Consider the following 25,291-nt stretch of genomic DNA (forward strand, 5'->3'; position numbering starts at 1 on the left):
ATTTCCATCTTAATTCAGCTGCCCCAATTCCCTGATTAATCCTGTGGGCCACCTTAAATTGGGCAGTCTGGGAAGGTCTTTTAGAAGCAGTGAGGTTGAGGACCTTAACCTGGAGGATGAGGAGGGGCTTGCTGTTCAACGATCTGAGAGCAGGAATGGAGGTAGTGAGGTGGTAGGCAAGGGCAGAGGCCCAAGGGGCCAGTGAGCGTGGCTTTTTCAATACCCAGAAGCTTCTGGAACATGGCAAACAATACACGCAGTAACATTAACATAGGTGGTGTGCAGTTTACCTATATGTCTGTAAGAAATGTAGTGCTGACTTGCAAGAGGGTGTTGACCTCTTTTCAGAATAGAGTGTCAAGTTTGCTTAGCACAAGTACTTTTAATTCTATTGAGTAAACACTAGACTTTAGCACAGAGCCAAGACTATCGCTGTGTAACCATAACCCCCGGCCATCTCAGGGGTTCCCCTCTGAATTAAGGGAAGGAGAAGGAACATGTTAGCCAGAGACGCTCAACAGTTCTAAACGGTGAGTATCCACAGAAATTAGACAACCGGAAGATATCCAGAGTGACAGGGAAGATGGATATAACGTATTTTTCTAAAAAAAAAAAAAAAAAAAAAAAAATGGTTGTGGAGTTATCAAATCACAAAGATCTGAGCTACTGGTTTGTTGTTTTTATTTAGATATTACAGGAGTTAGCGGAAGAGTTACCTGGGACCCATTTGGGACATGAATATGCCTGGTAGGAATGTGAACCCAGCCTGACTTCCAGCAGTTCTTCCCTTTCCTGCCAAGACTTGTTAGTGCCTCTCATTCTGTTCTCTGGACCCAGGCTGTACGCCAGAGCCTTCTTGCCTCAGCACTGTGATTTAAATTTTCAGCAGAATCGCAGTACAGGTTAAGCGTGGCGCATACTAGATCATAATTTTTGGCCAAGTTGTGCGTCTAATACAGAATTAAGTCATCAGTTCAACAAGACTTGGAGTTCATTTTCTCCATCTTTCCCATTCGTTATAGTCTCAGTTTTCTCAAAAGCCCTCTCTAGGCCAGAAACAGTCTTACCGTTTTTGTTTCCCGCACCTAAGTCCGGCAGGTAAGAACCCGTGAGAAGATTCTAAGAGGCGTATTTCTTCTATTTGGCGCAATCTCGACCCTGCCTCTCCGAAAGTGAGTGCGCAGAGGTCGCTTTCCGCCAGCAAGCGGCGCTAATCCACCGCCCAGGACAGACCCACTAAGTTTTTCCTCAGGATTTGAAGTTTTGAACTTTTACAAGTGTCAGAAAGGTCAATTCACAAGTTTAGAGTAATGCGCTAAGGCACGAGTGGTGGGTGCTCCAGCCTCGGGTGGGCTGCAGAAGGCGCGCGGTGTGGCTGAGCGCCCCTCCGACCTCTGGGGTCCACAGTGTGGACTTGGCGCTGGGGAAGCTTCGGAGGTGCGCGCGGGGGCGGGTGCCGGCGCCCCGGGCAGGTGAGGGCAGAGGGGCGCGCTGCGCGTGGGATCAGCCTGGCGCAGACCGGTGGCTCGGAGGACCTAGCGCCTTCCTCGCCCCCTCCCCCTCGCCGCGCGGGGCCAGCCCGGCCGCTCCTCCCCTGGGTGGGTCCCCGCTCCTTTTCTGGCAGGGTCTATTTGCATAGAGGAAACTGCCCAAAGTGGCCGCTGCGCAGGAGCTGGCGGCGGCGAAGGGGGCGTGCGCGGCGATCCGCTGCTACCCGGCGGCTAAGCCCCGCGCCCGCGGACCTCGTGCCTTGGGCTGTGCCGCCTGCTTCTCTTGCACTCAGCCTGTACCCCAGCTCAGCACCGCCCCCTCGGAGAGTCCACGCGCGACAAACGCGCCATGGGCCCAGGCGAGCGCGCCGGTGGCGGCGGCGACGCGGGGAAGGGCAATGCTTCGGGCGGCGGCGGCGGCGGAGGGCTCTCGGCGACGCCGGCCGGGTCCCGGGCGGTGAGCGCGCTGTGCCTGCTGCTCTCCGTGGGCTCGGCGGCTGCCTGCCTGCTGCTGGGTGTCCAGGCAGCCGCGCTGCAGGGCCGGGTGGCGGCGCTCGAGGAGGAGCGGGAGCTGCTGCGGCGCGCGGGGCCGCCCGGCGCCCTGGACGCCTGGGCCGAGCCACACCTGGAGCGCCTGCTGCGGGAGGTGAGCGTCGGGTCGCGTGGCCGGGGTGGACCCGGGTCTGTCGGGCTGAGGGTGGCGGAACGCTGGGGGCCGGGGCAGCGTGCGGGTCTCTGGGAGGAGGGTTGCCCGCCGGCTGCGTGTGCCCGGGGCCATCCCAGAGACGGGCGCGTCTGCGTCAAGGCGGAGGCGGGGGATGCCGGCCCCAGGGGGTTTTGCGGTCTCCGCTCCGGCCTCAGGGTCCCGTGCCAGGCAGGCGGCCGCGGGAAAAGGGAAGGAGGGACCAGGGACTTTGGAATAACAGACCTAGGATCAGTTTCCACGGGGTGTGCGCTCGGACACGCCGCTTCCCGCCGGGGAATAAAGATGAGGCTCGTGGGAAGTGTCTGGTGACTGTGACCAGTAGCACCTACTGTTCCTAACCAACGCTGATACACCTGGAGAGGCGGTGGTCACAGCAGAGGAAAGCCTCAGACAGGCTCAAGGGCTGGGCCCCGCCGTGCTCGGGTGTGTCTCCAGCAGCTCAGGCCCCAAGGCTGAGCCATCACCGGCGCTCTGAGGCCTCGGGGATGGGGGTGGGGACACCACATGAGCTGGTAGGATGAGGGGAAGGAGAAACAATCCGGGGTAGAGGACCTGCATTCTAGTTTCAGGCGGTGCCATCTGGGGTATGGGCTCTCAGGACATCCCGAGTTTCCCGTCCCTTACCTGGAATCGCGACTTCCACAGCTTACTTGAAGGCTCATATGAAGCTCTGTGACACTTCTAAGGGTTAAGATTGCTGCTGTGTGTCTTCAAAGAAAGGGCCACATTGGGTCCTCAAAGCCCTCACCCAACGTGTTGGTCAGAGCGTCCACTTTTTGTGCGGCAGTTCCCCTCCCCACAAAACTGGACAGGCCCTGGTGGGCTGGCCAGAGCCTCCCCTGCCAAGCCTTCCTCCTCCTCCTGGGATAGATGGCTGCCCCAGACCCCAAAGTCACTGCCCAAGGGGGCGTCCTCAATTGCTGTGTGAAAACGGGCAGGGCTTCAAGGTGGAGGAGAGAGGGAGGACAGGCCTGTTCACCCCCAATTCCCTAGACTCTGCCCAGCTGGGATCTTTATTAGTGTGTCCAGCTGTGTTTCCAATGTTGCGCTCCTTTGGACTCTGAAGGAAAGTGGAAGAAGGTGTGCCACACCTCCTTGTTCACCCCACCTGTTTCCTAGTCACTTTAATTTCAGCTAGGATCACATCTCGCTGGGTTCTGGGTAAAATTGCTGCTTCACGAAATGATTTCCTCTTTTCCGCTTGCAAGGGCCTGCAGGCTTCAGAACTCTCTCTCAGCCCTGCTGGCAGCGCCTGGCGATGGTTTCATAACTGCCGCCCATTATCTTTTGGCAAATCCCTGGAGACCAGGGTGTTGAACTGATTTATGGAGGGCCAGTCAAGTTTCTACCTGTTAGCGCTATAAGTGCGGCTGCTCTTTCTCATAGGAGGCCTCTCTTATTTGCTAAAAATAAACCGCAAGCCCTGATTGAGTAAATCAGAAGTCCTGATACAACCATTTTACAAGGAACTACAAATTGTGTCTATTTTAGGAGGGAGGGGCATCCTGGGCAGGCAGCTGCTGCTAGGAAGTGTTGATTCTAAAGTCCTAAACTTCAGCTGGTAGAGACTGTGCAGTTGCTCTCCCAGGCTGCCCCCAGCAGCACTGAATTTTACCTGGGTGAACTATACTGCTTGAACAATGAGTTATTGGACTGGGTGTGTGTTCTCTCTCTCTCTCTCTCTCTCTCTCTCTCTCTCTCTCTCTCTCGGACTGGGTGTGTTTCTCTCTCTCTCTCTGTCTCTCTTTTCTTGATTAGAAAGGCAAAAGAAAAATTTGGAATCTAGGGAACCCTGGATTCTGGAGAACTTGCTGTGCCATTCACACATGGTCCTATGGTCCTACTCCCTAATCCCAGCTGGGTAGCTGAGGCACATGCTATGCTAGGAGTGTAAACTGGTTGGGTTTTCCCGCCAGTGGAGAGTCAGAGATGGTGCAGTATGAATGCAGTTGGGGTCGAACTTCTGGTTGTTTGGGTGCCCCCTGTGGGACAGCTTCTCTCTCCTAGGGGTACCAGTCTGTTTCTGCTAGGAGCCATTCTTCTTGTAAATGTTACTGGATGGGAAATGTCCACAGCCTGGCCGGTGACACTGAGTTCCTTGGCTGAGAGGAGGCCACCGTGGGAGGCACATACGGGGAGTGAGTAATTGACTCTAATTAGATGTATAGATACTTTTTCAAGCCGTTAGATATGAAGGCCAAATGTTGAACTGAAAATCTCAGAAGAAAAGAACATTTGTACTTGAAGCTGTTTTTCAGTTCTGATTTGTTCTCAGTGAAGCCCCTTTTAAGCCTGCGCTGAAGTAGTTGTGTATGGGAGTGTGCGGGCAGCTTGTCCTACTAACAAACTTGTTTCCAGAGAACCAGAGGCAGAAACCATTTCCAAATTAAAAGAAAAGACATCGTTGCCAACCATACATGGCTTTAATGTCAGGGGAAAAAAAGCCAACAAAAGCCACTGTTAATGTGGGACCCACCGTCGTTGTTCCCTTGGGAACAGAACTGTGAAATAACTTTTTCTGGGACTGGCTAATGTGCCTGATAATGAAGATACAGAAGCTACAAGAAAGGAATATTCATGTCAACTCATAATCATTAAAGACCCTTCCCATGGCACACAAAGGAAGAGATAAACAAGATTTCTGAGTAAGAGCCATGAATGATCGTATCTTCAGTATGATGTGAAAATATTCATGCAAAAAAAAATCTAATATTTTCCTCTTAAAGTGCTTTAAATAGGTTGCCTAAGTAATCAATCCTCCCATCTCATACCTATAGTTACAATGTTATAAAAGCTTAAAACTTTAGAATACATGGCTTTCATAATACAGTAAAAAATGTAATGCAAGGATTAAAGAAATATTTAGTTGTATTCAGAGGAGACCATGCCAGCTTACAATGGATTTATTGTTGGCTGTTGGCCTTCCATTGTCCAGACCAATCAGTTTGAAAACAAGAAAAGCCCGGAGACTGGGAGTAAAGTTTACGCACTTTCCTTCTCTCTTATCAACTCTATGTATTGGTTAAATACTGTCAACCCAGAGTCAAATGGAGATTTTTCAGCCTCTTTGGTGGTTTGTCTACTTGTCAGAGCTGCTCTCTGCTGTCAGTTTTAATTAAGATGCCTATTTTTGAATCCCATGGCACAACTGGAGATGCAGTGTAAATCATAGCTACATTTGTTTCTTTGACATTTCCTGGCTCCCAAAACAACAAAAAAAAGTATCCTTTCAATGACTTCCTGGCATGCTCACTTTCTCTCTCTTTTCTTGTTTTTTTTTTTTTTTTTTTTTTTTTTTTCTTGCAACAGTTTGGGAGAGCTTTATAACAATAGCAGCATATTTAGAATGATCCAAGGATTGGGGCATTCCTTTCACAGATCTATTTTGTCATTTTGGATTGGACTTTTCCACATTGGCTTTGAAGGTTTGAGGCCTGGCCCCTGAGATGGGGAATCTGTAGGCTGAAGGAATTTTTCCCGGGGGCAGAGCAGAGCAGACGGTACCTGAGGCTTCCTATCAGCAGAAGAGAGTTTGAGGCCTGGTCCCACCATTTACCAGCTCCGTCGTCATCCAACCTGTTCCGCTGCCTCTCCTCTGATGGTGTGCTCACATCTCCTCTGTATGCAAATATGATAACACATAGGAAAAGTACAGGATGGTAAGCATGCTTTTGATGGCGAGTAACAGAATACCCGAGTGTCCTTACCATACACTACAAGAGAAGCCTGGAAGACGGTCGGCACATCCTGGGTTTGTCAGCAACTTGGCCACAACTGGGTACCACTCAGTGACTGCCATTGTCTTGTCCTTTCCTCGTGGTCACAAGATGGCTGCTGCAGCTGCGAACCTGTGTCTTCACCCAAGCGTAGCCTGGGTAGAAGGGAAGGGGCAGGGAAAAGAGCAGTCTTCTTGAGAGGTTGTCTCTTTAGTTTCAATTCAGGGGAAAACTTTCCCAGCTTTCAGCGTCTTATAGCCACTAGCCAGAGCTAGGTCACAGGGTCACCATCCCCCTGTCGCTGGCAAGGGTAATGCGATTGCCATAGGAGGCTTTGGCTAATCTTGACTCATCCCCTGAGGCTGGGCATATTGCCACTGGAACAGAATTGAGGCTTTGGTAGGAAGACTGGGCATGGCTACTGGGGAGCAACCAACAGAGTCAGCCAGTGCTGTGGAGCATTACCCCAGCGTCAACCAGGGACATGGAATGTGACTCCAGTGTCATCCAGGGCTGTGGGGTGTTATCCCCACATGAATCAGGCCACGGAGTGTTACCCTAGAGTCAGCCGGGGCCACGAGTGTTACCCCAGGGTCAGTCGTGGAGTGTTACCCCAGGGTCAGTCGTGGAGTGTTACCCCAGTGTCTGCTGAGGTCATGGAATGTCTCTGCTGTCACCCCGGAGGACGATGGGGCAGAGTGGGGGTTCAGTCATCCACTGGCCCGCCTCAGTTTTCATAACTGGACCTTCCTTCCACTTTGGTGTTTCCCAAGCCCCACACTTTGGGAACATTCTTCAACCACAAAATTTCTGTCTCCTTTGGGGCTCTGCTGTCCAGCTGTGCTCCCAGCCACAGCTGAAGGAAGGGAAGGTTGATGGGTTTGGGATTCTCTCTGGCACAGTCCCATTCTTTGCAGTCTTTGGTCTTTAACCCTTGAGCGGATGCTGTTCCACCCCCGAAGTGAGTGACTGAGGGTGGCACTCTAGGACGTTGCTTGCCAGCTTTCCAAGATCACAGCACATGCAAAGAACAGTAGCACTTCCCCTCACTGCAAGAAGGGAAGAGGACACTAGGCTGAGGGTGATCAGCCACTCCCCAGCCCCCAAGCACCAAGGCAGTCAGTCTACCCAGAGACCACATACGGTGCACCTGCACCCACTCGGTGTGTCTGGGAAACTCTGTTACCCACTCCTGTCCTGCCTTTCCCCCAGCTCCTTGGCTTTCTTAGCAGCCATATCTGACTGTGGCCTCCAAATCCCCTTCCAGAGTGGGTGCAGTTAGAGTTAGAGTTAGAGTCATGGTTGCCAGAGCAGTCTGTCCCTCCTTCCCTCACCAAGGAGCATCCCATTAACTTCAACCTTTCTAGATGCCTTTGGATCCTTTTACCCTCAAACAGCAATGTGACACAACTCCAAGATAGTGCAGCTTCAATTTAAAAGAATTCAGGCTGGGGCGCGGTGGCTCACACCTGTTATCTCAGTGCTTTGGGGGACCAAGGTGGGTGGGTAACTTGAGCCCAGGAGTTCAAGACCAGCTTGGATGATATAGCAAGACCTCGTCTCTATTAAAAAAAAAAAAACACTCATATATATATATATATACACACATGTATGTATTTATTTGTAGGTATGTGTGTGGCCAAACGCAATGGCTCATGCCTGTAATCCCAGCACTTTGGGAGGCCAAGGTGGGTGGATCATTTGAGGTCAGGAGTTTGAGACCAGCTGGACAACATGGTGAAACTCTGTCTCTACTAAAAATACAAAATTGAGCCGGGTGTGGTGACACGTGTCTGTAATCCCCGCTACTTGGGAGGCTGAGGCATGAGAATTGCTTGAATCCAGCAGGCGGAGGTTGCAGTGAGCCAAGATCATGGCACTATATTCTAACCTGGGTGAGTACATCTCAATAATAATAATAATTAGCTGTGCGTGGTAGTGCAAGCCTGTAGTTCCAGCTATTCAGGACACTGAGGTGTGAGGCTTGCTAGAGCCCAGGTGTTTGAGGTCGCAGTGAGCCATGATTGTGCCACTGCACTCCAGCCTGGGTGACAGACTGAGGCTGTTTCAACAACAAATAAAAATAGGGTGAAAAAGCGGGTGGGGGGGGGATTAATTAGCTTGAATAACAGAGAAGTCCAGGCTAGTGTCTGTGTAGGCACGGCTCGAGGTGCCTGGATTTTGTTTCTTCCTCTTGGCTCCATATTTCTCAAGGATGCCCCTGCTCTCCCCATAAAGTGCCAGGGATGCTTCCAGCAGCTCCAGATTCACATCCTTAGTGTTAGTTTCTGTTTTCCGACAGTCCCAGCAGAAATTCCCTAATTCCGTCTGATGGACCCATGTGGCTTGCCTGCATGTATCAATACAGACGGCCTGCATCTAACAATGCAGATTACCTGTCCTGGCCACTGAGACCTGCAGGGTAGCCTCTCCGATGGGCCAGGCTCCGTTGTGTTTCTCTGTGTGTGTTCATGTGTGTGCACGATCAACCCCACTGGAGCTCTAGGGACCAAGAAGTGAAAGCTGATCCCAAAGGACAGTTTGGAGTGTTGTTACTAGAAGAAGGGGGAGAGGAGATGGGGCCGGTGAAACCAGTAGGTGGCCATCCAAGGAATAGGGTGAGAAGCTTGGGCTCTAAGCTGGAGCTGTGTTCTAGAGAAATTCCACCTCAATGGCATGAAACTCAGTGAAAGGATTTTTGATCCAGTGGGGTGGCCAGTGGGTGCTTGTTCTGTAGAGGTTTATGTACATTGATAAATTTGGGTTTATCTGTGCCAGTATTGAAATCTGTGTTTCTCTATATACTGTGCTTACAAAATGTGAGCTTTACACATTACTTCAAATCCTAAAAATTGTCCACAACAACCTCATGAGATGTGCAGACAGAGGTTACTGCCATTGTTTTACAGGGGGAGAAATGTCACAGAGGTGGAAGAGCACGCAGGGCCAGGCCTGAGCTCCCTTAGGTTTGCAGGCTGGCTTGGAAGAAGGGAGTGAAGAGGACGAATGTCCGCGATCCCTGTGTGCGGGTTTGGCGCTCAGTCTGGGACGGTGTGGGTGGGCCCAGGTCAGGTCACCTGCTCCCAGGTCCCTGTTCCTCTGCCCACTTTCATCAGCTTCCTGGGGAATGTTCTCATGGGGAGTGTTCTCGGAGGATGTCTCTGGCCTAGTTGGGGAGTCTGGGGAGTACCCCAAGTCCTCAGGACCTGGAGTGGTGAGGCACGTGTAGCTTGGGGGTTGTCACACCTTGCTTGGTGCTTTTGGAGGGCTGAGTCTAGAAGAGGAAAATGCTGAGGGCTGGAGGGGAAGGCTCTAGACAAGGAGCCTGGGGGCCTCTCCGAGCCTCAGTTCTCTGGCTGTGAGGTGGGGCTGGCACAGCCGGGGGTGCACTGTGAGCCCTGTGCCCCGCCGTCCTGTGCTTTCAGGGCCTCACGAAGTGTGGATGTGATCCTGCATCTTCAGAAGAGCTCTCTCTGCCCCACAGATTTCTAGGTTGCTCCCCTCTCTCGAAATAATTCTGAGCCCCTCCCTGGGGCAGTGGAGGGTGTTTGGAGGTGGAGATCTTCCCCAGAGCCCTCCTCCAGGCAGCTGCACATTGTATTCTTGCCCCTTGACATGCCCATCAGTGCTCTGGCTCCTGCTGCCGCAGAGCTGTGGCTGCCTCCTTTACCTAGACTCTCAGGTCGGGAAATGGCATTATGGCTTGCCCATCCTTCCATCCTTCTCTCTCCTCCCTTTTTTTTTTTTTTTTTTTTTTTTTTTTTTGAGACAGGGTCTCATCCTGTCTCCCAGGCTGGAGTGCAGTGCTGTGATCATAGCTCACGGCAGTCTTGGACTCCTGGCCTCAAACAATCTTCTTGCCTCAGCCTCCCAAAATGCTGGGATTATAGATCTGAGCTACTGTACCTGTTCCCCTGCCCCCCCTTTTTGAAAAAAGTAACCAAGCTATATCTTGATTTAGCATGATGAATGTTACTGAATAATCTTACCATCCTAAACCAAGGGCTGTTTAATTTCCGGCATAATCCTTTCTCGTCCATCCCGTGGACAGATATTTGCTCACCTAATTTTAACCACAGTAAACTGTACATCAGACACATTTTTCCAGGTGATGCATCATCTTTAGGGTCATGTTTGATGACTGTATAGTATATCCCATCAAGAAAATCCTGTCTATCCCATCAACAAAATCTGCATCCTACTATCAGCATGGCGTACAGCCTCCCCCTGTTTTTGTTAGTGCAGATAATGGTACAATCGGTGGTTTTGAGGGGAAAGTTTCTTTCTTCTGTTATTCTTGGGGATGTGGAGTAACTGGATACAGAAAGATGTCTTTCAGGCTTTGTTTTTCGTTTTAGTTTTTTTTTTTTTTTGAGATGGAATCTCACTCTGTCACCCAGGCTGGAGTGCACTGGCATGATCTTGGCTCACTACAACCTCCATCTCCTGGGTTCAAGCGATTCCCCCGCCTCAGCCTCCCAAGTAGCTGGAATTACAGGCGCCTGCCACCATGCCCGGCTAATTTTTGTATTTTTAATAGAGTTGGGGTTTCACCATGTTGGCCAGGCTTGTCTCGAACTCCTGACCTCAGGTGATTTGCCTGCCTTGGCCTCCCAAAGTGCTGGGATTACAGGCATGAGCCACCTCGCCCGGCCTTCTTTTAATTTTAGAGCAACTGAGTTTGAGACAGACAGGTTTCTCCTTCTGTGGTATTCAGAACCTGTGGGACCATTATGAAATTGTGCTTCAAGTTTTACAATGAGCAACATGGATTCAATATATCTTTTAGTTGAATTTTTAATTTCAGTTGGATTTATCATTGTTGTTGAAAGCATAAAGCAATTGATAACAAAGAAAGCCTTAAAATAAGTTACGGAAAAAGTTCGAAGGTTCATTGCAGAGTTAGGCCCCTGTATCGGTTTGGTGCGGAAACTTTCTTTCTTTTTGAGATAGAGTCTCGCTCTGTCACAGGCAGGTGTGCAGTGGCGTGATGATGTCTCACTGCAGCCTCAGCTCCTGGACTCAGGTGATCCTTCTGCCTCAGCCTCCCAAGTAGCTGGGACTACAGGTGAGCACCACCACAGCTGGCTAATTTGTAAAGTTTTTGTCTTACTATGTTGACCAGGCTGGTCTTTAACTGCTGGCCTCAAGCAGCCCTCCCACCTTGGCCTTCCAAAGTGTTGAGATTACAGGCATGAGCCACCACACCCAGCCGGAAACCTTTCTTGAGCAGCATTTAGTGGTGCCAGGCACTGCGCTTGGTCCTCACTGTGACTTCTCGTTATGTGAACGAATGTAATTCAGTTTGGGAAAATTCTCCAGAGACCACACACCACCTCCAGCTTTCTCCCTCATGCAATTTTCATCATGAGTTGAATCAGGATTAATCTTTAACTGTTGACATAGGCACTCAGAGAACATCCCTTCATCATGTCCAGAAACATATTTCAGGACTAAGCACAAACCTTTGGGAGAAAAAATAAGTTTGCAGATGGCCTCTGAAAGTCATGGGTCGGCATACTCCTGGAGGCTATAGGACAAATACCTGTGTGCGTCCCATGTGGGCCCTGCAGAGGATTCACGTGTCCTCTAGTTTCTTTTTTTGTTTGTTTCTTTTTGAGATGGAGTCTCAGTCTGTCACCCAGGCTGGAGTACAATGGCACGATCTCGGCTCACTGTAGCCTCCGCCTCCCAAGTTCAAGTGATTCTACTGCCTCAGCCTCTGGAGCAGCTGGGATTACAGGTATGCACCATCACACCTGGCTAATTTTTGTATTTTTAGTAGAGATGGAATTTCACCATGTTGGCCAGACTGTTCTCTAACTCCTGATCTCAAATGATCCACCCGCCTTGGCCTCCCAAAGTGCTGGGATTACAGGCGTGAGCCACCATGCCCGGCCTCATGTCCTTTAAGTTTCTTAACAGCCTCCTCTCTCTACAGCTGCTCTGTCGTGGGTAAGATGGGATCCAGCCTTCCAGAGAGGGGCAGCGATTGGCCCCTGGTGGCAGTAGGCACCTGAACCTAGGTGACCCAGTAACCTCACTCCTAATCCCCAGCCCTTTCCACAGCCTCATGGCAGACCTGGTGGAAACAATGATTTTGCTTTGAGCAGCAGCTTTTTCTGCAAGTGTGGACATCCTGGCAGACATCTGTAAGTGACGGATGCGTGGAGTGGCAGGGAACACTTCAGCCTTGGCCAGGCGCGGTGGCTCACACCTGTAATCCCAGCACTTTGGGAGGCTGAGGCGGGTGGATCCCAAGGTCAAGAGTTTGAGACCAGCCTGGCAAACATGATGTCTCTCCTAAAAGTACAAAAATTAGCCGTGTGCGGTAGTGGCTGTCTGTAATCCCAGCTACTCGGGAAGCTGAGGCAGGAGAATCTCTTGAACCCGGGAGGCAGAGGTTGCAGTGAGCTGAGATCTCGTCACCACACTCTAGCCTGGGCAACAGAGCAAGACTCGGTGTCAAACAAACAAACAAACAAGACTTCAGCCTTGAGGACACCCAGGTTCGCATCCCAGCACTGCTATTTTCCAGCTGTGTGACCTCGGGTAAATGAGTGTTTTTCCAAAGCTCAGTTTGCCCATCTATTAAACAGGGATTATAGTACTTGTCTCACAAAGTTTCTGTGAGAATTAAGGGGATGTATCCCAAGCGCTCAGCCTATCGTGCACACCCTGAATGTGGCTGCTGTTGTTAGAACTTTTTCTTTAACTGAATCTGGAAGGAATGTCTACATCTGTTTGCTAATCACAGGCAGTCCCATGGCAACATGGCTGACCTTAAGATTCTTTTAACACCGGGATTCTGCCATCCCCTTAAGGACATACAGAAGCAAAAAAGCTGTTAGCACATGTCCAGCCTCTGAGGCAAGGAGCAGAGAAATGTGAGTTGGTTGTTGAAGAAATGCAAAGACTGAATTAACCTCATGACCCCATTTTTTGGTTTACCATTTGAGCACACTGAGACTTTCCATTAATTTAAAAAAGTCATAATTATGACCAAAATAAAAATAAAAGTATTCATGAAAATAAGTTTATGGATTTGTCATTGTGAAAGGGCACACAAACACCTCATCAATTTGCTTTAATTAAGAGAGTCCTCTGTCTCAAAAAAAAAAAAGATAGTCTGTTTTTGTAATCATGCGGTATGGCAGCAACACGGCGGAATGCTCAGGGTTAACCTGTGAGCTAGAGGCTTCAACACATCTGCTTCGCTTCACATTGGTAAATGAGAAAATCTATTCTCCTGATGTAGCCACGGCATTTGGGGGCGGGGAGGGAAGGCGGTGCTTGCAGATGGGTAATGCCAACTTCTGAAATGGAATTTGTTTCCAACTCTGAGTTGTGAAACAAAGCATAAAGCAATTAGAATGTATTTGAAAAAGTATGTATTTGAAAAAGTTTAAATCTACTCAACTTTGGGCCCCCTGGGAAGAACATCATACAAAAAATGCAGGATCTGTTCCTTGATTTAACTGTGCTTTAACTGTGCCTTTTTATGTGATGCTTGGGCTGTTACCTCCTACAGCATCTTGTTTGCAGACCAGGGTTGTGGTGCAGTCAAGAAGGGAAGATTTCCCTGATGTCAAGGGGACTAGAGTGTGTGTGAGCGTAAGCTAGTGTGAGGGTGGAAGTGTGTATGTGTGTGTCCAGAGTACACATGGGTGTGTGTGCACGTGCCAGGCATATGCATGTGTGCATATGTGTGTATACATGGGCGTATGTGTGCACATGTGTGCATGTATGCATATGCATATAAATATGCCTGTGCATGCATGTGGGTGTGTGCGTGTGTATGTGTGTGCATGCTGTGTGGGCACTGTACAGGCATCTCACTTGTAAAGTGAGAGACTTTATGAGGTACCCAGATGGGACCAGCCTGGCCTTATCGCCTCACCGTGGAAGTTATCCTTTCCAAGTGTCCCCGAAAGATCCCGTAGCTGGGCCCTGACGGCTCATGCAGTGGGCTTTAGAGTTGAGAGACCTAGGTCTGAGTCCAGAGCTGCCTCTGAACCCGCCAGCGTCCTGGGACAAGTTGGTTGACTTTTCCGAACCTCGGCTTCCTCTTCTGGAAAGGGGCTGGCGGAATCCTCCTCGCTCGTCTAAGTGAGGACGGAGCAATGGCCCTTCCGGGGCTGCCCCGCGGGGTCGCAGCGCGGCCGGAGGCACCCCCTTGGCACTCACTCGGGTCTGGGCTGGCACAGAGACCCCACCCAGACCGGGGGCTGAGCTGGGGGTGCGGGCGCGGGTTCGGGGAGGGCCGTGGTCTGTTCCCAGGTCTCCTCCAGGCCCCGCGCACCAGGCCCTGCTGAAAGCCGTGGCGGGTCCCCGGGCCCTGCCCTCGGTGGGTGCCTCAGCTTCCCCTGCAGCTCCGCGCCGAGGTGGCGGTGTCAAGGCCTAATCGTGTGCCCCCTTCACGTGGCGAAGTCCTCGCCCCTGGGCCTCCGGATGCGGCCGCCCGCGGAAATGGGGCCTGTAAGGAGGCGCGGGTCGTTGGGGGGTGGGGGCCCTAATCCGACAGGTGTCCCGGCGCCCCCGGTGGAGCAGACGCGGCCAGCGCGCTGGGACCACCCGCCGCAGGGAGGGCTCGGGAAGAACCAGGCGCCGCCACGACGAGGGGCCTCGGGGCCGCTCCCGGGCTCCGGACCAGCCGCGGCCCCGGGACGGCAGAGGAGGGACCCCCGGGCCTTGGGAGCGGGGCTGAGCGGGGGGCGCCGGGGCCTCGGCGCACAGGGCGGGGAGGCGCCGACGGCGACAGGAAGACCCCGGCGGGGAGTCCGCGGGCGGAAGCGGGACGGCTGCGGGGCCGCTGCGGGAAGGGCCGCTCCCTCGGCTGCGCGGGGCCCGGGGGCCGCGGGGCACAAATCCCCGCGGGGCTGACCCTGCAGAACGGCCGGCGCCACGCTGCTCGCCCAGCCCGAGGCCGAACCCAGGCCGCCTGCGGTGCCCACGCCGGGCGGGCGGCGCTGCCCAGAGACCCGGCGCCTCGGAGGACGGGACCGAGAGGCTGGCGCGGCGGTAGCCGGGGGACCCGCTGGGGTTTTCGCAGGGCCTGGCGCGCGGGGCCCGGGGAGGGGACGGCGGCTGCGGTGAGGAGAGGGTTCGAGGATCAGGAACAGCCCAGGGCCCTCCCCGACCCCGCGCCTGGATGGGTCTCTGTGCCAGCCCAGGGTGGCGAACCCCGGAGGGCGGGTTCTGAGCGGCCGTGTGTGTGTTTAAAAACTAATGAGGCCGGGCTCGGTGGCTCACGCCTGTAATCCCAGCACTTTGGGAGGCCGAGGCGGGTGGAGTCAGGAGTTTGAGACCAGCCTGGCCAGTATGGCGAAACCCCGTCTCTACTAAAAATACAAAAATCAGCCGGGCGTGGTGGCAGGTGCTTGTAATCCCAGCTACTCGGGAGGCTGAGGCAGGAGAATAGGTTGAACCTGGGAGGCGGAGGTTGCAATGAGACAACATCAGGCCACTGGACTCCAGTCTGGGGTGACAGAGTGAGACTCCGTCTCAAAAAAAAAAAAAAAAAAAAAGAAAAAGAAAAGAAAAAAGAAAAAATAATGAATGGGAACGCCAGTGGGCTATTGGGCAGGAGGGCAAGACTTTTTCAGCCAGTATGCTTTAGGGAACTGAACTTCGCTTGAAAAAACTACCCTCGCAAAACCACTCCCAACGGCTGTAAGTCGGAGCTCCCAGCATGGACTTGCTGCACTAGGAGAAACGCAGTCCGAGGGGGTATTGAGGGACTGCCAAAAGCACTGTGGCTTCGTGACCTTCAAGCCCCTGTGGACACCACTGTTCAGGCCACTTCGAGTTGGATTTTTATCCATTGCTGCTAGAGGAATCAATGAATTGACTGGCTGGCCTGGAAGACTTGTAAAGTAGTTGTGGCTACAGTCATTCTGAACACCCGGTGTATGTGAGTTTCTCTGAGGACAGATATGCCTGGCAAAAATTGGAGCAAGTGAAGGTGGGCCTGGGCCCTGCTTCCTTCCTGTCCTGAGCCCATTCTCCTCAACCCCAACACAATGGCTCATGCACTCTTCTTGACTTTCCCAGGAACTGTACTGTATTCTGTTTCTGCTCTCACAGCAGTCAATCTCCTGAATAGGGAGGACCAGGTGGCAGGTGCCTTGTCTATGGGAAGAGCACGGGACCTGCTGTGGGAAGACTTGCTTTTTAGTTCCAGCTTTGCCACTGCCCATTGAGGTGGTCTAGGTGAGCCATGGAACTGCTTGAGATTTATCTTCCAAAAAGATAGGTGGAAATATTAATAATCCATTATCTTCTGTAGGAGCTCCTAGTGAGGGTCTAAGGAGGTAACACATGGGAGTCTGTTGTGAATGGCAAATTAACATGAAAAACAAGATGTTGTTGCTGATAAGCAGCTGAATATGTGACTTTCCTTGGGAGATGCTGCACTTTCAAAAGGGGTCTTTGAAGAGGGAAGCTTCTTCATTCCCTCCACGAATGAAGCTGGAATGGTAAAAAGACAGCCTCAGGAAGGGTTAATATTTTGAGGTTAAGAAGTCCTTCCTAACTGTCTGGTTATCCCTTAGTTTTGTGGCTGACTTCATTCCCAGGATAGCAGTTAAGACCTGGAGGTTCCTGCTTCCTAAAGGAGGACGCTTTTCTTTTCATTGGCGGATATTTCTGCAGCACTCATAAGGCAAGAAGTGGTGTTGAGAAAGGATGGATCGGATGAACAGCCTGGCTCCCCTTGACCCTAAGAATACAGGTGGGGAGCTGTATGGAGCTGTCCTTTCCTTCTTCTGAAGGTAAAACAGCGACTGACATGTGAAAGATATCAGGATGCAGATTGCTAGTGAATGGCTGCTAAGAACTTGAAAGCAAATGAAGAGTTGTCCCAAAAGAACGGGCTGGGAAGTGTGGCTGGGAAGTGTTGATCTCACGCGTCAAATCAGGTAAGTGCCTGGATTCCTCCTGAGCAGGAGTGCTGGAGAAGGGACTCTGGTTTGAAGAGATGTCAGGTGGATGGTGGTTTGAAGAGATATCAGGTGGATGGTGTCCTCGTTCTCTCCAACTCGGAGATGCTAGGCTCCTGGATACCTTCCGCGTTTAACATTCATGCGGTGGGAGAGACAACGTAGATTGTCTTATGTTTCTTGACACTTCAAACCAGTTGCCACAAGAAACAGAATGCTGTGGTTTTGACCCACCCTTTTGGAGTAAGCTTCTCTTTCAGAGTGTGTATATGTCTGGGGAAACAACTTATATTATCTGAATGTCTCCCTGCAAGGAGCATTTAAGCGGCTTCCAAATATTTCCTGGAAGCAGCCTTTTCATTGGCATCTTTGCAGCAAACAGCAGTATTTGTGGAGTCATCCAACCCCATGGCAAGTAGAATGCTTGGACAAATTGAGGGGCTGGCATGGTTTTCTTGTGGGATTCCACTGAGAATTTCCCTCCACATCCTGCAACTTACTTTTTTTCTTTTGTTCTAACTCTTTAAAAAAAAGGGGGTGGCCGGGCGCGGTGGCTCAAGCCTGTAATCCTAGCACTTTGGGAGGCCGAGACGGGCGGATCACTAGGTCAGGAGATGGAGACCATCCTGGCTAACACGGTGAAACCCCATCTCTACTAAAAAATACAAAAAACTAGCCGGGCGACGTGGCGGGCGCCTGTAGTCCCAGCTACTCGGGAGGCTGAGGCAGGAGAATGGCGTGAACCCGGGAGGCGGAGCTTGCAGTGAGCTGAGATCCGGCCACTGCACCCCAGCCTGGGTGACAGAGCGAGACTCTGTCTCAAAAAAAAAAGCGGGGGGAATATAATTTACACACAATAAAATCATGGATTTTAAGTGTAGAGTTAGATGGATGTTGACAAATATATGTACCCATGACTGACATCTCCAATAAATACAGAATATTTTTAACACCTCAGAAAATTCCCTATGCCCCTTTCTTGTCTCCACCCAGGTAACTGCCATCTTGCTTTCTATCACCAATAGCTCAGTTTTGCCTGTTCTAGAACCTCATATAAATAGAACCCTTGGGGGCTAGGTGTGGTGGCAGGTGCGGTGGCTCATGCCTGGAATCCCAGCACTTTGGGAGGGCGAGGTGGGTGGATGACTTGAGGTCAGGAGTTCAAGACCAGCCTGACCAACATGGTGAAACCCTGTCTCTACTAAAAATACAAAAATTAGCTGGCCGTGGTGGCAGGTGCCTGTACCCCCAGCTACTCGGGGGAGGCTGAGACAGGAGAATTGCTTGAACCCGGGAGGCTGAAGTTGCAGTGAGCCGAGATTGCACCACGGCACTCCAGCCTGGGTGACAGAGCGAGACTGTGTCTCAAAAAAGAAAAAAAAAAGAACCCTATGGTATGGTATGTCTTCTTTTATGTGTGGTGGTTTTGTTTAAAATAGTGCTTTTGAGATGTATTCATATATTTGCATGTATCAGTAACTGTGTTATAGAGTAGTATTTCATTGTATGACTGTATCACTATTCACTCTCCTGTTAATGAGCATTTGAATTGTTTCCAGTATTGAGTTATTATTAATAAAGCTGCTGTGAATATTTTGTACAAAAATAATTTTAAACAATAATGAATGTGAATGTGCATGAAGGATTACTAAGGAATCCCATTTGTTTGTAGACCAACCCTTTCCAAACATGTTAATGTATTTCAGGACCTATCAGGGACCCTTGAGGAAGTGCGTTTGCTGACGTGGTTTGAAAGAGAGTCACTCAGTGTGCCAATGGGAGTCGCTGATTAAACCCACATTCCTTAGAGAAAAGCCAGGCGGCTCCTGCCAAGTGCGGTGGCTGGGCCAGATGCTCTCACAATTGGCCTTTGCTGTGACTCTGCTGGGGGCTTTACCTGGCACCGAACCCAAGCAGAACCTGAGGCTTTGTGATGCTTTCTGTCCCCAGGACACATACTCCACCACCCCACCAATCCTGTGGAAGCCACGGCCAGGGATTTTTGTTGTTTGCCTTTTTTTTTTTTTTTTTTAAGTATAATTGACATACAGTGAACTCCACAAATTTAAAATGCACAACTTAATAAATTGTTTTTTCTTTTTTTTTTTTTTTTTTTTTGAGATGGAGTCTTGCTCTGTCGCCCGGGCTGGAGTGCAGTGGCACGATCTCAGCTCACTGCAAGCTCCGCCTCCCGGGTTCATGCCATTCTCCTGCCTCAGCCTCCCAAGTAGCTGGGACTACAGGTGCCCGCCACCACGCCCGGCTAATTTTTTGTATTTTAATTGAGATGGGGTTTCACCGAGTTAGCCAGGATGGTCTTGAACTCCTGATCTCATGATCCGCCCACCTCGGCCTCCCAAAGTGCTGGGATTACAGGTGTGAGCCACTGTGTTCGGCTAATAAATTTTGACATCTGTGCACAACTATGAAACCCTCTCCACAATCTCAATAGGAAATGTATCCCTCACCCTCCAGAGTTTCCTCCTGCCTCGTTTAATTCTCTCCCTTCCACCCCTCCCTGCCTGCCACCAACGTGCCACTGATTTTTCTATGACTCTTGATTCATTTTCATTTTCCAGGACTTTTCTGTGGGTGGAATAACACACTCTTTGTTAGTCTCGTTTCTTTCACTCAGAGTAGTCATTGAGAGATACTTCAGTATGTTTATGTAGTGGTCTACAAAGAACTGCTTTTGCACAATAGTTCATTCATTCTTTTTCATTACCGAGTATTAGTTCACTATGTGGATATACCACAATTTGTTTATCCATTCAGCTATTGATGGATGTTTCGATCGTTTCCAGTTTTTGTCTGTTATAAAGAAAGCTGCTATGGGTATTCATGTACCAGTCCCTGTACGGATTTATTCTTTCATTTCTCTTGGATATAAACACCTTGGAGTGGGATGGCTGAGCACATGATATGTTTATGATTAACTTTTTAAGAAACTGTTGCTGAAGGCCATTGCATCATTTCAGGTTCCACCAGCAGTGTAGGACAATTCCAGTTTGCTCATGTACATGTCATTTTTCTCTGACTGCTTTTAAGATTTTCTCTTTATCACTGGTTTTAAGCAGTCAGATCATGATATATATTGGTGTCATTTTCTTGATTTTTTTTTTTTTTTGTGCTTGGGTTTCATGGTGATTCTTGGATCTGTGGATTTATAATTTTCGCCAGATTTTCGCCAAATTTGAAAACACTTTTTGACTATTCTTCAAAAATTTTTTTTCTGTTTTGCTGTTCTCTCTCCTCTTCTTTGGTGACTCCAGTTACACACATTTTGGCCGCTCGAAGTCCCGCAGTTCACTAGCTCTCTTCTTTGTCTTTTCCTTTTAAAAATAATTCTTCCTCTGTGTGTTCATTTTAGGTAGTTTCTCTTGCTGTCTTCAAGTTCATAATCTTTTCTTTGGCAACGTCTCATCTGCCATTAATCCCTTCCACCATGTTTTTCATCTCAGACCTGATGAAATTTCATCTCTGGAATTTCAGTTTCGGTCTTTTAAATACTTTGTTGTCTCTGCTTAGCTTTTTGCACATAGGCAGTGCGGTTATAATAATTTTTTAAATGTCTTTGTGTGCTAATTCTAACGTCTGTGATGGTTGTGGGCCAGTTTCAATTGATTAATTTTTTTTTCATTATAGGGCCTATTTTTCTGCAGGAAACTTCTTATTCCTCTGCCAGACATGACGAATTTTACCTCACGAGATGCTGAATATTTTTCATTTGTATATATGTTCCTGGGCTGTGTGATGCCACAATTAAGTTACTTGGAATAGTTTGGTCCTTTAGGGTCTTGTTGGGATCTGTTAGGTGGGACTAGAGCAGTGTTTCACCTAGGCCCTAGGGTTAACTCTTCCCTACTGGCAAGACAGGGCCCTTCCTGGTATTCCCCTCAGTATGTATGTATGTATTTATTTATTTATTTATTGAGACGGAGTCTCACTCTGATCACTCTGTCACCCAGGCTGGAGTGCAGCGGTGCGATCTCGGCTCACTGTAACCTCTGCCTCCCGGGTTCAAGCGATTCTCCTGCCTCAGCCTCCCACGTAGCTGGGATTACAAGCACCCGCCACTATGCCTGGCTAATTTTTGTATTTTTAGTAGAGACCGGATGTCATCATGTTGGCCAGGCTAGTCTTGAACTCCTGACCTCGGGTAATCCACCTGCCTCGGCCTCCCAAAGTGCTGGGATGACAGGTGTGAACCACCGCGCCAGGCCTCTCCTCAGTACTTTCTGACAGTGGATTGTGAGAATCCTGGGCTGGCTGGTGGGAACGAGCATTCTCCGGGCCCCTGTGTGAGTGCTGTCTGCGGCGCCCTGGAATCCTTCTGGGCGGTTCTTTCCCTGACCTCAGTCGTTTCCTCGCCTGCAGGGGCTAATTAGGCCCTCTGCCTCCTACTCGAAGGGGATCCTCAGCAGATCTTGGTGGCTTTCATCTCTCCAGTCCTCTGTTCTGCACACTCTGACTGCCTCAGCCACCCTTGGCTCCCAGCCCCATGTCTTCAATTCGGGAGGCTGCCAGGCACCACCCGTGTCCCTCCTCCATGTGCGTAGCCTGGCCACTCCCCAGATGGGAAGCTGGAGCTGTTGTGCCAGTCTCAGAGATCACTGTCCTCGCCTGCCTGGCCCTAGCATCTTCAAAATTATTGTTTTATATGCAGGAATACGTTTGTGGGTTTTGTTGTTGATGTTGTTTAGGCAGAAGGGCAAATCTAGTCATTGTCACTCTATCTTGTAAATTCATGATGTGGTCTTTTTAAAATGTGGGGGTGATTTTAGATTTGTAGAAAAACTAATGTACTAAAAAACATATGTACAAACTGTACATATGTACATAACCACAGTATATTTGTCAAAAGTAAGAAATTAGGCCAGGCACAGTGGCTCACACCTGTAATCCCAGCACTTTGGGAGGCCGAGGCGGGCAGATCACTTGAGCTCAGGAGTTTGAGATCATCCTGGGCAACGTGATGAAACCTGGTCTCTACAAAAGATAGAAAAATTAACCTGACTTGGTGGCTCCTGTAGTCCCAACTACTTGGGAGGCTGAGGCGGGAGGATGACTTGAGCCCAGGAGGTCGAGGCTGCAGTGAGCCATGGTGGTGCCACTACACTCCAGCCTGGGTGACAGAGCAAGACTCTGTTTCAAAAGAAAAAAAGAAAAGAAAAAGAAAAAGGAATGAATTGTGATACTGTGACAGGCGGAGTTCTAAGATGCTCTCCAAGATTCCTGCTCCCTGGTGGATAGACTTTGTACAGTTCCCTCCTCTCCAGTGCAGGCAGAGCCCGTGGGTGTGATGGGCTATCCTCCTATGATTCAGTTACTAATGAATCACTCGACTTTGAGTTAGTGAAAAAGGAGATTATTCAGTGGCCCTGACTTAAGCAAGTGAGTGCTTCAAAGGGATGAGGCCCCTCCTGAGGTCAGGGATGTGCAGCATGAAGGGGTGTGGAAGAGCTGCATGGCGGGAAACCGTGAGCTGCCTCTGGGAACTGAGAGCCCCCAGCCAACAGCCAGCAAGAGGGTGAGGCCTTCCTGCTAAACCACGAAGAACCACAGGAACTTGAGAGAGGACTCGGAGCTCCAGGAAGAAACCCCCAGCTGCCTCACTGATTTCAGCCTGTGAGAACCTGAGCAGAGACCAACTGCAGTGATGCCCAGCCTCTGACCACACATTGTAATATAGTCAATGTGTATTTAAACTGCTAACTTTGTGGCATTTGTTATACAACAATAGAAAACAAATACAATTACTGTTAACTAAAGAGGATCAGATCAAATATATTCGTAACAATATCCCACTTATATTGTAGCGAGATCTCAATAAGGACTAATGTGAAGACCAGCACGAAACCGTTGGAAAACTTCCACCAACATTCAAGATGATGTTAACACACTAATATTGCATCTTGGTTGGAGGTGGTTAGAATCCTGATCAAGAATTTATCTGTTATGTGAGAAAATATTCACAAGTCCTATATCTGATTAGGGTCTAGTATACAGAATCTATAAAGAGCTCCTACAGTTCAACAACAAAACTACACACAACCCACTTTTAACATGGGCAAAGGACTTGAGCAGACATTTCTTCAAACAAGATATACAGATGACCAACAAAGACATGAAAAGCATCTCGACATCGTTTGTCATTAGGGAAATGTAAATCGAAACCACAATGATACACCGTTTCACATCCACTAGGATCTTTTGGCAAGAATGTGGAGAAATTGGAACTGTCATACGTTGCTGGTGGCAATGTAAAATGACTCAGCCACTGTGGAAAAGAGTTTGGTGGGATCCTCAAAAAATTAAATGTGAAATTATGATATGACGTAGCAATTCCACTCCCAGGTTTATACCCCAAAGAGTTGAAAACAGATACTCAAATAAAAGTAGACTCATGTTCACAGCAGCACTATACACAAGAGCCAAAAGCTGGAAAGTGCCCAGATGTTCATCAATGAATGGATAAGCAAATGGTAGTGTAGACACAATGCAATATTATTCAGTCATAAAAAGAATGAATGATCCATGCCAGTGTGGATGAGTCTCAAACACATCATGCTGAGTGAAAAGAACCAGACAAAGGGCAAGGAAATCACAAGTGGTGTTGACTCTGCTTATGTGAAGTATACAGAATAGGTGAATCCCATAGAAACAAAGCAGACTGGTGGTGGTTGGGGCTGGGGCTGGGGCTGGGGAGGAAAGGATACAGGAGTTCCTTTTGGGGTGACGACAGTGTTTTGAAAGTAGATAGAGGGCGTGATTGTACAACATTATGAATCTACTTAATGCCACTGAATTGTTCACTTTAAAATGGTTAATTTTATGTTAATGGTTATGTGATTTTCACCTCAGTTAAAAAATAGATCTTTCTAAAAAAGAACAAGGCTATATCTTAGTTGGTGGTAAGTGACTTTGTGATTGTGCTTTTTTTTTTTTTTTTTTTAACTAAACTACACCTTATTTAGATTTCACCCATTTCTTCTCTCTAATGTCCTTTTCCTATTCCAGGGTCCATCTAGGACACACACTGCATTTAGTTGTGCTGTCTTCTTAGTCTCTTCCAATCTGTGACCATTTCTCAGTCTTCCCTTGCTTTGCATGGCCTTGACAGTTTTGAGACATTGAGCAAGTGTTTTATAGAATGTCCCACAATTTGGGATAGTCTAATACTTCTCATGAGCAGCGTTTGGAAAGAATCCCACTGAGGTGGATTGCCACGTTCATGGCATCCTATCGGGGGCCCATGGGGCCAGAATGAGGTATTCCTGTGACATTAACCTTGATCACTTGGTTAAGGGAAGGGAAATCTGCCAGCTTTCTTGTTTAACTCTAGCCCACATCAAGGGGAGGGGAAGTTAGCTTCACCTCCAGGAACGGGGAAGTATTTACATATATGTTTGGAATTCTGTAAGGAAGTTGTATCTCTTCTCTCCATTTATTTATTTAATCATTTATATCACTATAGACTCAAGGATATTTAATTTATTCTTTGCGTTATAAAACCACACTACATTATTTATTTTTGTTGCTTAAATTGTTCCAGCTTTGGCCATTCTAAGCTCATTCAGGTTGGTTTTCAGGCTGGAGTGCAGTGGCACAATCTCTGCTCACTGCAACCTCCGTCTCCCAGGTTCAAGCAATTCTTGTGCCTCAGCTTCCCAAGTAGCTGAGATTACAGGCGTGCTCCACCATGCCTGGCTAATTTTTGTATTTTTAATAGAGATAGGGTTTCACCATGTTGGCAGGGCTGGTCTTGAACTCCTTACCTCAAGTAATCTGCCGGCCCGGCATCCCACATTGCTGGGATTCCAGGCGTGAGCCACCGCGCCCAGCCTTTCAGGTTGTCCCAACCCCTTTGTAAAGCACTTCCTTACTTTCTGGCACTGTAAGACTCCAGGCTCATCTTGTGGTTTTTCTGCCTTGGCCTTAGAATTTCTCATCTCTCATCTCTCCAAGAAGCCCTGGTTCCTTTTATTGGAGAATGATATTAGAGACCAAGATCTGGGTAGTGTGTGTGCTTGTTACTACCAGGGTATGACTGTTTGTAGAACTTCTCTGGAGACAGAGGGAGGGCATGGAAACATGTATATTGACTCCTCTATATGCACGTATCTGTGATTATTTCTGTATCTATCTATCTGTATACAGAACATGAACATGACCTCATAGTTATGTCTTTGATTCTGATTCAGCACCACAGGGTTCACTGTAGCTTTCCTCCTTTGCTTATTTGTAACTTCTTTCTTGGACAGTGAGAAACCTGGCTCTCATTACGCATAGTTTGTTTACTTATCTGTTCAACCCTAATGTGTATAGAAAGTAGTTTCAAAATTGCTAACCTGAATCCCTGTGAGAAACATCTTTACCTCCTAGCTAGAGTACAGTGTTTACATCAGATTCCTTTTGTCTTCAGCCTTAGAGTTTTCT

The 25,291-nt window shown here is 49.2% G+C and overlaps 1 protein-coding gene across 1 annotated transcript in view; it reads left to right on the forward strand.

Moving 5' to 3' along the window:
- Nucleotides 1-1,528: 1,528 nt before the first annotated feature.
- Nucleotides 1,529-25,291, forward strand: part of COL23A1 (collagen type XXIII alpha 1 chain) — a 359,344-nt gene continuing 335,581 nt past the window's right edge. The window contains exon 1 of the mRNA XM_037992594.2: nucleotides 1,529-2,136. Coding sequence (XP_037848522.1) covers nucleotides 1,840-2,136 — 297 coding nt within the window. The 5' untranslated portion in view covers nucleotides 1,529-1,839. The remainder of the gene's footprint in view (nucleotides 2,137-25,291) is intronic.

The sequence above is a fragment of the Chlorocebus sabaeus genome, chromosome 23 (genome assembly GCF_047675955.1).
Source record: "Chlorocebus sabaeus isolate Y175 chromosome 23, mChlSab1.0.hap1, whole genome shotgun sequence".
Classification (NCBI taxonomy): domain Eukaryota; kingdom Metazoa; phylum Chordata; class Mammalia; order Primates; family Cercopithecidae; genus Chlorocebus; species Chlorocebus sabaeus.